Source organism: Lagopus muta, chromosome 3 (assembly GCF_023343835.1).
Source record: "Lagopus muta isolate bLagMut1 chromosome 3, bLagMut1 primary, whole genome shotgun sequence".
Classification (NCBI taxonomy): Eukaryota; Metazoa; Chordata; class Aves; order Galliformes; family Phasianidae; genus Lagopus; species Lagopus muta.
Window position 1 is genome coordinate 74,246,964 of NC_064435.1, and position 12,530 is coordinate 74,259,493.

Genomic DNA, 12,530 nt, shown 5'->3' on the forward strand with positions numbered 1-12,530 from the left:
TAAACTAGCATTTCTTTTCAATTTTGTTTTGTTTTGTTTTGTTTTGTTTTGTTTTGTTTTGTTTTTAGCAGCATTTACCTGTCATTGTGACAGACTTTAAAAAATTTCTGTCTTCTTTCTAAGCTCTTTGCTCCTGAATCCAGTGTCAGCAGCAGTTTGGGCTGGCTGTGAGAGTGACTGAAGGAGGAAAAGCTTTCTTACCTAATCGAACTGCTGCCAGCATCGAGGTCTTGTGCTGTCACTGCCCCTATGATTGTCCCCACGGGAGTGTCCTCATACACCTCCATTGTATACAAAGGCTTGCTGAAAACTGGAGGCTCATCCATGTCCAACACGTTTATCTTGACAGTGGCAGTGTCTTTGAATGGACCCACTGAGTGAAATCGATGGTCAAGATGGAGATTGGAAGCCTCTACTTTAAAGGTATATGCCTTTTTTGTTTCAAAGTCTAATGGCTGTGGAAAGAACAAAAGCAAAATATCAGCCCTGACTAAAAATTAAATTTTGCAAATTCACCGTGGTAGGATTAATCTGTTACAAATTAAGATGTCTTCAGTGTAAACTTCAGCTTCTGTACTGATAATTTAAATTTGTTTTGTAGTCACTGAAGAGGAATAGATAGGACATCTCATGCTAAGGTGGTTTCTGAAATAGTCTAGATTGATCTTGACTGCTTTTTCACATTAAAAAAAAAAATCAGAATGACAGACATGGATGTAAACAGTTTCTGTAAATGTCTGAAATTAACTGTCTGAAGTTTACCTTTTGCAAAAGAGCTATGTGCATGCTAGTTGGAGATCAGCATTCACAGTTTCCATGTACAGGCAGTAAGCCATCCCCAGCTGATCTAGTTCATTAACAGAAGATTTGAACTTCTTTTAGCAGAAAAGGGAAACATGACAACAATATAAATGATTTCAAGTGAAAACCCTGTTATGATAATGGGTCAAATCAACTTTCACATAAGACTTGCAGTGTGAATTCCTGTAAAACAGTTATCTTAGCAGTGAACTGCTATTCAAGAGGTATATTTGAGAAGCACGTATGTGGAAAATGCAGTCTTTAGTCTGCCTTAAGATCCAAGGTATAACTGCTACCACCTTGAAGGCATCATAGCAGCTTTTGTACCTATCTGAGTTTTTGATGGAAATGCATTCTTCAGTCAGGTTGTTTTCATATGGGTTTGTGTCAATATACGTCAATTTAGTATCTTTGGTTTTAGAAAAGCAATCATCTTGAAACCTCAATGCAGTGATATTTAGTTGAAAAGACACAAAAGCTTTATTTTCAGTTAAAGGGTTTTGCTGCATTGGCTTTCGTGTTCTTAATATTAGTTAAGGAAGATTTTCCTGACATCTGGGTAAGACTGGCACCTAGTGGCTTCTGCCTATAATTGTCGAGATAGAAATTTTCCAAATGTGAAAGGATATCTAGAAAAGAGGGCAGGATCACAAGTGTAGGAGCTTTAACATTTTTTTTTTTTTTTTAATTTATTATTTTTTTCTCTAGACGTTATTACCACAGTGTTTCCAGCTATTTGTCACAGCTGGGATAGATTTAAATTATGCCATTTTCTGTCCTTTACACAACAAGACATAATTGACCAGATGCCTGGTTGGTGTAAATTGAGGTAGCTCCATTAAAATCAGTGGAGTTACTTTGATTTACATTTGCTATGATGCTAGCATAATGCTTTAAAATTCTTATGAAAAACATTATAATTTTAATAGAATGCATGGTCAGAGTTGGGGATTTATAATTAGCCATTCTAAAACATATGTCCTAGAAATAATCTAGCTTAAAAGCCAAATGCTGCTGACCAATCCACTGTCACATGGAGCCATCCTTCTACAGATAAAATTCCCAGTAAAAGCCAGTATGAGTTCAAGCATCACGACTACAAGAAGAAGAAACTAAGGCTAAGAAGCTAAAGGCGACAAAAACAAAACAAAACAAAAAAAAAAAAAACCAAAAACAAACAAGGAAGGTCTTATTCTCAAGTGATGAATCCCTTAACTATTGCCTTTGCTACAAAAGGACATGCTGATTCACTGTCCAAATCGTTGTCATAGTCTTCTTTCAACTTCTATAATATTCATGTTCACTGTTGTATATTACCAAAAAATCCCCCCAAATGAGCAAGCAAAACAAATCCTTATACAGTAGATTGTAATATCTATTAAAAAATATTTTAGGAGAAGAAAACCTGGAGTTCACAGAACCAGTCTGGAGTGGAAAATAAGTAGTTAAGAGGGGTTAAGCTAGAGATAAAGATAGAGACAGAGTAAACAAGAAATCTAAGCTCCCGGATAAATAGTAATTCTAACTGATGCCTTGCTTGCATTGGCCATACCCCCTCAAAATGCACAAAACCTGATTCCTCTTATGCTCAAGTATATTTGAAGACAGGTGTGTTAGTAACAAGAAGCGATTTAAATGTGGTCCTTGAAGGCAGAGTTAAAGGCAGAAGTACCAGTTCCTGGTCCACGGGAATGCCCAGTACACAACTTTCATGATGTAAGGAACACAATCCTTGTCTTGGGATGGACAGAAAGAAATAAAATTCCAGGCAGTTCTCGGCATATTTTACAGCACAATATCTAGAAACCAGACAGAGTTCCTGCTTTACTTATCCCTCCCAAGTACTATGAAGAAATGCTGTGGTACATTTTTGAAAAGACAGTTTGCCAAGAAAGAAACACATTTTCCCTTTGTAATGTAAGCAACCAGTTCTCTCCTTCTGTCCTCTTATGGACAGATAAATATAGTTGGAGGTTAAACAGTATTCAAAGCACAGATGGCACTCAAAATAAGAAGACACAGTCTGAAAGAGCTGAGCCATCACTACAGGAAGGAATCAGTGACAGACTCCCACAAAACAGCAGACTATAGCCTTTTAATATACAGGAGATTGACCTGCAGCTCACATGCCTGTGGAAAGGTGGGAAGACTGCAAGCAGTAAACAGGATTTAATTTCAAAATGAAAAATATTTTGTGCAACATGTCATTCAGTAAATGAGTATGGTTTAAAATGATTGTGTTTGTGGGAAGGCCATCTTCTGACCAGTTCTGTACCCAGTTTTGCACGGTCAATCCATGCATATACATACTGACAGTCTCAAGTTTTGGCATTCATCTGTTATGCTTAGAGCCTGCCTTTGAAAACAGAAAACATTCAAAGTCTGCCTAGCTCTCAGAAAAACAAAAATGGGTTTTTAGTTTTGAAGATGTTAGAATAGCATTTATTTATATGCCTTATTTAATAGATTATCACTAAGATCTATGAAGGAAATGAGTGATTTAAACCTAATTTTAGCAGATAGTACCCAGTTCCATGTTCATTTACAGTCTGGAAAGCTGTTAAGGATACAAACCCAGTAGAATGTTAGGGAGAACGTTCCATTCTTAAAAAAAACATCTTGAAGATTAAGATAAGAGATAATTATAGAAAAAAAAAACAAAACATAACAAAAACAACAACAACAACAACAACAAAAACAACTGTTTGACCAAGGCTTTCATTTTAGAATAAGTAGGATTTTTGCCCAGAGTAAACAGCACTACAGATAAAACCAAGGAAGCTTTTAACTACCTGTGGACTACTCAGCAACTATGGGAGTACTTCTACTTGATACTCTATGTGCCAGTGTCAGAACAGATGTATGTGTCCCCCTCTATTCATTCTTGTCTTTTCTGTCGTGGCTTTAAGCTGCTCTATGTAGTTGCATAGTAAAATGCTATCAGCGTATACACAGCTGTGTGCAGCAAAGATGTTTCACAAATCCCAAAATTAAATAACACATAAAGACAAATCACATTATCTTTCAGTCAGGAAGTACCACGAACAGGTTTGTTTAGTATAATTAGGAAAGCACAGAAAAAACTCTAGTTTAAAAATAAATTTCTTTGTAAACATTACAGTTTTCTGTACTGAAGATAGTGGTGAAGAAAGACTGATACATGCTTCTCATTTTATTTGTACTTTTAATGCATTTTGCATCTTGTATCTATATACACTTAGATTAAAGAACTGAAATAGAAAAAAAGGGACAAAAATATAATAAGTTCTAATGAGAAGCACAGCTAGGGCATAAAAAGGACTACCCTGTAAGTTTAGTCTTCACAAAGAGGCAGGGCTGAAAACTCCAGAAATTTCTGGAGACAATAATATTGTTTGTTATATAGCCATTCATGATCTACAACTACAACAACAGAAAAGCCAAGGAAAGAGACTGTAAATCCCAAGACCTATGATTAGTTATAGGCAGCAGAACTGTGTTCTGCATTGAGAGGAAGCGAGTACTGTCTTAGACTTGTCTTCCATACTCTGTCTCAGGTGCCTGTCAGAAAGCCTAGTAATGCTTTCCACTTAAAAATGGGCTGAGTTGTTATATGTGAAATGCAAGCTATTAGACCATTCGCTGCTGTGCACTGACACTTTTCACTAGTTGTATTTCTGCAATGGATTTTAAATAGCTTTAGTAAATAGCTAGTGCTACGGAGTATGTTAGTTAAAGGAATCTCTGGGTCAAACAGAAACATTCATCAGTTGTAGAGCTGAGAACACACAGTTTAAAAAAAAAAAAAGAGAGATCTCTACAACAAACCTACAACAAGCGCAGCAGATCTGGTCAAATCTTGAGTGCTCAGACATTTAATGGAAAGTGGGTAAAATGAATGTGTGTTTTGTATGCAGAGAAGGGGAGAAGTCAATCAGCATCTGGGAATCTCCTGTTTGCTGCCTGAGGAGGAGTTGAAGTGTCATATTTGGAGTATAGCACATAGGCAAGGGAGATTCTTCCAGTTACTCATGACCATGTGGCAAACAATTTTTGCAAAAAATATGTAGCATGGAGAAGGAAAAAGGGGCTGCCTTCAGCACAGCAGGACTGAACCTGGAAGGAGACCAAAAACATCTCTCTCCTGGGTTTTTGGGACATTTTGGTTAGAAAAGTAGTGTCTGAGTCAGGGTCAATACTTGAATCCTGCCCAATTTCTGGCTTATGCTGAGGCTTCTGTGCATTTATCCTTGGTTTAATTAAAGCTAGGGCTAACTGTGCAGCAAAGTTTGGATCCTTCTGTTTTCTATTTCCTGCTGTATGTGGTCTTTATAGATCTAAGTTTAGAAAGAACCAGGAGCTTGTCTAGATCTGACTTTTTCTCCTGTACATGGGAGAACTGCTCTATGCCCACTATACATTGGTCCAGAGGAAATCAGTCCCTTCTGGCTCCCCACTTCTTTCAGTTTACGCTCTGTGTCTTTTTTTGAGTAACCAGGTAGGATGACAGGTATTACATAAGCATAAAACCCAAAAACACAGTAGAGGACAGGGCTGGACAAGGGAAGAGACTGGCCATTCTATCCCTAGTATGCCAGATTCTTGTATCCTAAAGCCAGACAATTCCTCCTTCTTCAGTTCAAAATATGATTTATTCATTTATTTATTTACTTATTTTAAGAAGGAGAGGAAGCAATTACAGTACTATCCACACAATGGTGCTAAATGGCATTTTTATCATTTCTTTGGCGGAAGACAATAACATGCATTCAAATTTTAAAATATGTAAATAGTGAATGAGCAGCAGTAATCAAGCTTATATTGGATCACAGCATGCAAATAAACTAGCAACCCAGATGAATGATTTAAGACATGTACCTTGCCCAGCTTTAGCTGGTCATGCTTATTCAATGTCTGAGACACTGTAAATGGGCTTTTGTCGCCAGCAATTCACTTAATGTGCTGAAAAGAGCAATTAGGCTTTTTGTTAGCAAATGTTCCTTCCACCAATAAACGTAGTCCAGGAAGGCTTCCACTTTCTTGATTTTGATAAAGAAATGGCTCCATGGGATTTTTTGCATAACAATGGAATCAAAAGGCATCTGTGCAATGGCTGACATTTTTCTGCATGCAAAAAAATTTTCAGGAAAAATATAAGGAAAATTTATAAATGACAAAGATGTACTTGAAATGGCTCAGTGATGGATTACTGCAGTACATACAAAATTGGAGTATGCTGTGGTACAGAAACAAGTGCTAATTTGCTTTTAAAGCACACTTTTCATTAACTGTTTTTACTGAGTATTACTTATAATTCACAGTGTTGATCCTATTCATTCACTGACTCTGATTTAAAGAATTACTTAAGTACATACCTAATGTAAGTACTTGTGTCATCCCAGAAGGTCAAATAAGTGTTTTGAAATTGCTTCTTTGCAGGCTAATAAATAGTGCTGCTGCAAGTACAATATCAGTAGCATGAATTTTAGTAGTTGTCTATTGAAATGTGAATGTCCAGCACTTCTGAAAATCTGGAAACTACAACCCATGAAAATATGTCTGTATTGCTACAAGTGTAGAAAAGATTAAAAGACATCTGAGTTTAAGAATCTGAACTGCTTTTGTTTAACTCAGGATCCAGCACAGAAATCGGATGGATTTTGGGTGATTCCAAAATGTCTTAAACACCTGAAACATTTAGGGATTAGTGAAAGGGACTTTCTACTTGAGAAAAAAAACAAACAAAAACAAAAACAAAAACCACAAAACATGAAGGGTAAGATCTAGGATCTATATAAAGGCACTTATTACTGAAGAATCCATGTGTTAAAATTTATCTTTTTTTCATGCTCCTGCATAGAACAAAGATAGTCTCCCTGATCTGTGCAGCCCATCACAGTTCCCAGACTTGTTGTGATGAAGATTAGGAGGGTACTAGGATCATTATTTTTCATTTTTTTCCTCCTCCATGTTTTTGGCACAGAATACACTCTAACATAGATTAATACTCCAACATTTCCATCTGGCAACATCAACCAACTTATTGATTACAAGATCCTCCTGCTATTACAAACGCACTCTAAGGTTTCAGATATGCTGTAAATTATTACTGGAAAGTCTAAACAAATCAGCAAAATGAATACAATGAATAACTCAAACATATCTGTATACAGCATTCATTGTGTTATTTATCACTCCCCCCTCCACACCTCAAATTGTGGGTCAATTATACATCCTAAAATTCCTATAAAGTGCTATTGGTTAAAATGTGATCGTCCTTATTTTGGGTCTCTCTTTGTGAATACTTCAATCATCACATTCCAAACAATGTTTATTCTCTCTGTCTTTGAAATCAATGTATTTAATAATCTTTCCTTTTATTTTTTTTCTTCTAGTACATAGAGACATTATCAACAGCTAGGGGTTTGTTGGGGTTTACTCCCTCAAATGAATATCTGAAAATCATCCATTTGGGACAGTAAAAGGAGACTGGAGGTAGGACCAATGGCTTTGAAACCATCTGCAAGTCTTCTAATCCAATTAAGAATTGTGATCACCAAAGTATTGAACAGAAGTTTTATTATTAAAAATAATAAGCATAAAATGTTTTAAAAAAATCAAACCAAAATGCTTACAAATAAAAAATGAAATATATGATCCCAAATGTAAAACATTACTTCTTCACTTAATGTTCCGAACCACAGTATTCCCCCCACAGTTTTAAAGCAAATACTTCCATAAAATAATTATTTCTTAGCTTCTCATTTAAGCCGTGGGTACACACTACACATCTTTGCCACATACCTTTTTAAGTTTGATGACTCCTTCCTGGGTGTTCTCATCTGTTGTGATGTCAAACAAGTTACCTCCATCTCCTGGAACTATGTTGTACTCAATTTCTGCATTTTCCCCAAAGTCAGGATCCACAGCTCTGATTCTTCCAATAGCAGAACCAACATGAGAGGACTCGGGCACTTTCAAATGAAAGATACCTGCAAGAAAGTAGTAAAATTCAATCTCGAGATAAACAACATAGCAAAAACATGGAGCCTGTACAAAATAAACAGACATAAAACATCCAATTGAAATAATGAGATCAAAAACCCAAAAGTTTAGAGGATACAAAGGATTAGACAGATCAATGTGTTACCCACCAAATATGCTAATTTCCCCTACTTGCTCAGTTTGGAACAATGCGACTGCAGGGATCTTAGCATCTTTCTGTCTTTCTGTCTCTCTTTTTGTAATTTACACATATGATCGACTCAACTGAACTTAATTCTACTTGCAGACGGCACATGTTTACAATGAGCATTTACTTCCTTCTATGTTCAATACAGTTTTTAGTATCTGAATTCTTATTTTATTTGAGAGCACATATCTATGCATGTCAAAGTACTTGAAAGGAAAAATTCAATAGAAAAAGTGTGTCCACCCATTACCGTAATACTCAGTATTATAATGACATGTACAACTCCTTGTGAGGGGGGAAGACATAAAAAGTTTTGTTCACCCATTGGCCACCAGAGGGCGCACTTAGTAAAATTACAGGGGCAAACGTAAATCTCCAGCTCTGCACATTTTTATTTTCCGCTTATTTAACACTAAGAGTAAAAAAAGGTAAAAACATCCAGAAAAGCATGCACTTTTTTAGGAATCATTAACATGTAAGGACAAAATGTTGTCATTCAGAGAAAGAGCAATTTTGCAAAAGTGCTGGTCATAGTGATAAAAAAAGCAAGAAGCAAAGTCTGCAAGCACTTTGAGCCAGTCCTGACTTCAGTTCCACCAGGAGCTGCCCTCAGTGTTTGACATCATGCAGATGCACAGTACTGTGCAGGGCGGAGGCCTACCTTCCTTGCCCTGTCGACTGCATGTTTCATGGTCACTGCTATACTCCTGTGGCTCCATCAGAGCAGCCCCATCAGCTTAGCAGAGCACTGACAAAGACTTTGTCTGTTCCCTGCATGTGAGAAGGCAGGAGGGCATCTACATCTCTTTCTCAGGAGTACAGGAGGACAAGCTTCTGTGAATAGTGGGGTCACACTGAGGGGACATGTCAGAGATTTCCCCCTGGCAGTTGTTTAGTCACATGTCCCACAACAAGGTTCTGAGAAGCTATATATCTGCTGACAGGAGGACAGATGACTTCCACATCTTGCAGCTGAATTAAACAGCATACACTGCTCCTTGTCGTTTACTCCTTACAGTGCATGCTGTGCCAGCTTTTTGCTTCTTGGTATTTCCAGGGGAAGGAAAATCTGACATTCACATTGCTGGACTAAGAGCAAACCTGCTTTTCTGTGAGCTAATAGTTTGAACAAGAGTACCCATTTAATTGACTCTTGGATTGCCCTGAAAAAATGATTTTTGTCTGCTTCCTTCCCCTGTAACTCACTTTACATAGTCTATCTGAAGGCAGTACTGGCTTTATTTGTTTGAGACAATCCCTGTAAGCAAAGTCTGCCTCTGTTAGCTCTGCATTTGGACATTATCATGTGTGGCTTTGTAGCATTCATTGACTGAACTACTAAAGATTGCGTAATTATCATTTCACCATTTTATTCTAAAGTAATGCAATGCAGGGACATTTACATATCTTGTTTTAGCTGCTGGAAATGAGCACCTTGATGTACAGTGTTATCAAGACTGCGTAGCTATTCCTTAGTTGTATTTTAATGACTCTAACAAAATTTTGATGTGGTATGCAGGAGACAATCACAAATCCTACTGTGACATAATGTCATTTGCAAATATGCTTATTACTGTGTGTCTGCTGTGGAGATTTCTTCAAAGAGGTGGAAGAAAATATACCCAAGAGGGCTTCACCTACACCTGAATCACTCTGTTACACTTTCACTGTGTAATTTCAGAAATGATGTCCATGTCTTTTACAGACACTTGTGCTCATCACAGAAGTCATTGCTGCAGTGTATGCTCTTTACTGACAAATTTTTGGTGAACATAAAATGTAAGAGCATTAGATTTTTCCTTCTCTGTCTTGTTGATATATTCCTAATGAACCGAAGAGCACTCAGATTCATTAAAACAAACATTTCCCTATAAAATATTATACCTGGCTGTAAAACATATAGGACTTAGATGAAGTCAAAGAAACACTACATTACTCATTTCAGATTGTTTAGGCCTATATCAGTTATTTTCAATGACTTGGCATTTCATCACTTCCAGAAATTCAACACCAATAAAGATAGGGTCATGCAGATTAATTTGAAACTCTGAAGTAATCCTCAACTCTGCCAGAGTCAGATCTCTGAAGATGCAGTATGTAATTACACTGCCAGCCTTCTCTAGCAATAGCACTTTCATAGTGTGTGGGAACTACTAATTGTGCTATTTCAACAACATACTACTGGAATAAAATAAATCAGAACAAACAATGTATATTGTTGCCAGCTCAAGGAGGAATTTCAACAGGATGTAATGCATAGCATGAAAACCCTTTTTATCTTCAGAAAACAGTCTTTGTAAAGAAAAGAAGACATTTGGAGTGTTTACACATGCTGGACATAAAATGTACCGGAAAGATTATTTTGCAGATCCTTATTCTATTTCCAGAAGGCAGTACTTTGTGCTGTGAATTTGCTATGATATTTAAGCATTATGCAATTTTTATTGTCTATTTCTCCAGTATTGACTACTATCTCCATTTGCTGTAGAGATACATTGAAACAAGCTTTCTGCTTCTGAATGTGATTATGATTCTATGATTCTATGCATGTCCTGAAAAATTTATTCTCTGCAGTTTCTATAAATTATGGGACAAGGATCTTGGACAAACTTACGTAGCACTGATTATACTGCTTAAATATTTCTATGAAATCTTGCAGATTCTCTCATTGGTCTTCTAGTTGCATAAATCTCCTTTTAATTTTTTATTTTTTATTTTTTATTTTTTATTTATTTATTTATTTATTTTTCATTTTGTTGCTGGATTTCTTAAAGGATGAGCAGCCCTGAGGAAAAGGACTTGGGGATCCTGTTGGATAAAAAACTGGACACAAGTCAGCAGTGTATGATTGCAGTCTAGATGGCCAACTGTACCCTGGGCTGCATCAAATTGTCACCAGGGTGATTGTCCTCTCTTCTCTGCTGTTTGATGCCCCATCTGGAGTATGCATCCAGGCCTGGGGGGCCTCCAACACAAGAAAGACACAGAGCTAATGGAACAGGTGCAGAGAATGGCCATGAAGTTGATCAGTGGACTGGAGCACCTTTCCTATGAAGAAAGGCTGAAGGAATTGGACTTGTTTAGCTAGGAGAAGAGGAAGGGTCAGGGACCTCACTGAAGCCTTCCAAAACTTGAAGAAGCTTGAAGGAGGGAGATGAGATAAGAGAGAATGGTTTTAAACTAAAAGAGGGGAGATTTAGGTTAAATATTAGGAGGAAATTCTTTACTCAGAGGGCAGTGAGGTCCTGGAATAGGCTGCCTAGAGAAGTTGTGGATGCTTCATTCCTGGAGTCGCTCAAGACCAGGTTGGATGGGGCCCTGGGCAGCTTGAGCTGGAGGGTGGCAACCCTGACCAGGGCAGGGGGGTTGAAAGTGATCTATAAGATCCCAACCCAAGTCATTCTGTGATTCTATGACTCATTCTATGAGTGACAAGGGGTGTATCAAAGGAGCAAGACCTTACTTCCCTCTGACTGCACTGAGAAGTTGAACTTTACAAATTTCAGTGATGTGTGCATGTCTGAGTAATTTACACATAGAAAACCAGTGGCAATGCATTCTGCATGGTCAAGATTTTGCAGTCTGTCAAAAATGGAATCTTAAGGAAAGCAAATCATTAAATAATAGTTTTAAATTTAAAAATCATTTATCTGTTGATGTGCTTAACTTATGAAATATGTCACAACTAAATTTCAATCACACATAGTGAAGAATCCAAAGCTAGAGAAATGAAGCCCAATGATTACACAGCTTAAGCATGTAGACCTTCCTATATCAGCCCTGCCTAGTATCCTGTTATCCACACTGAAAATTTCTTGGAGTTTCAGTTTGAGCAGCATCAATGAGGATGATAAAATGAAGTGAGTGATGACACTATTGATGCTTACAGAGCCTCAAAAACATTCAAGAAGCGCAAGTGGAGGTGAGCTAACAGCTAATACACACTGCTGCAGAGCTTCTAAAACACAGTGGGAAGAAATGAGAGATAAGTGACAGGTAATCAGTCATATTGACTGAAATTCAGCACACATTTACAGTTCTTTTGACATGACTAGATTAGTTTTAGTTCTTAAGACTCAAAAGCTCTGGGACTTGATTCTCATTTTCAAAGGTGCTTTTCTGGAGTTTTCTTGTTTTCCCACAGCTGCAGGTTATTGGTACATCATCACTTTATAAAAAAACCTTTCAATTCCAATGAGAATAAGAAATGAAATCCATCATTGTATCTCATGAGTAGAATAAGCACTAGGAAGTAACGCAGGTTAGTATCTAAGGACTTTGCATTCAAGCAAACAGTTGATCAGTAAATCTTATCTGAGCATTTTTCTCAACTGTCACTCTACATGTACTGTGTGCATATGAGATTATCCTCCACTGATTCTTCTTTGTCTATATTCAATTCTGTTCCTTTAAAATACTGCATTGGAATTAACCTTGAAAACACAAATGTTACAGTCAGCAATAGTGAAATAAAATCATTTGTCTTTGATCAAAATCTCTCCTGTTTTCTCAGGGAAAAAAACTCAACTGTGTATATTATAATAATATTTTGCAAACC

The 12,530-nt window shown here is 37.0% G+C and overlaps 1 protein-coding gene across 10 annotated transcripts in view; it reads right to left on the reverse strand.

The window, feature by feature from the left end:
* CDH12 (cadherin 12) overlaps positions 1–12,530 on the reverse strand; it is a 511,787-nt gene that overhangs the window by 38,369 nt on the left and 460,888 nt on the right. For 9 of the 10 annotated variants that reach the window (XM_048939406.1, XM_048939405.1, XM_048939403.1 and 6 more), the window contains 2 exons: positions 7,585–7,772; positions 202–455 (listed from right to left, as the gene is read on the reverse strand). In XM_048939406.1, coding sequence (XP_048795363.1) covers positions 202–455; positions 7,585–7,772 — 442 coding nt within the window. Of the gene's footprint in view, positions 1–201; positions 456–7,584; positions 7,773–12,530 lie in introns of those variants that run through there. The other variant, XM_048939410.1, reaches the window with a different exon arrangement.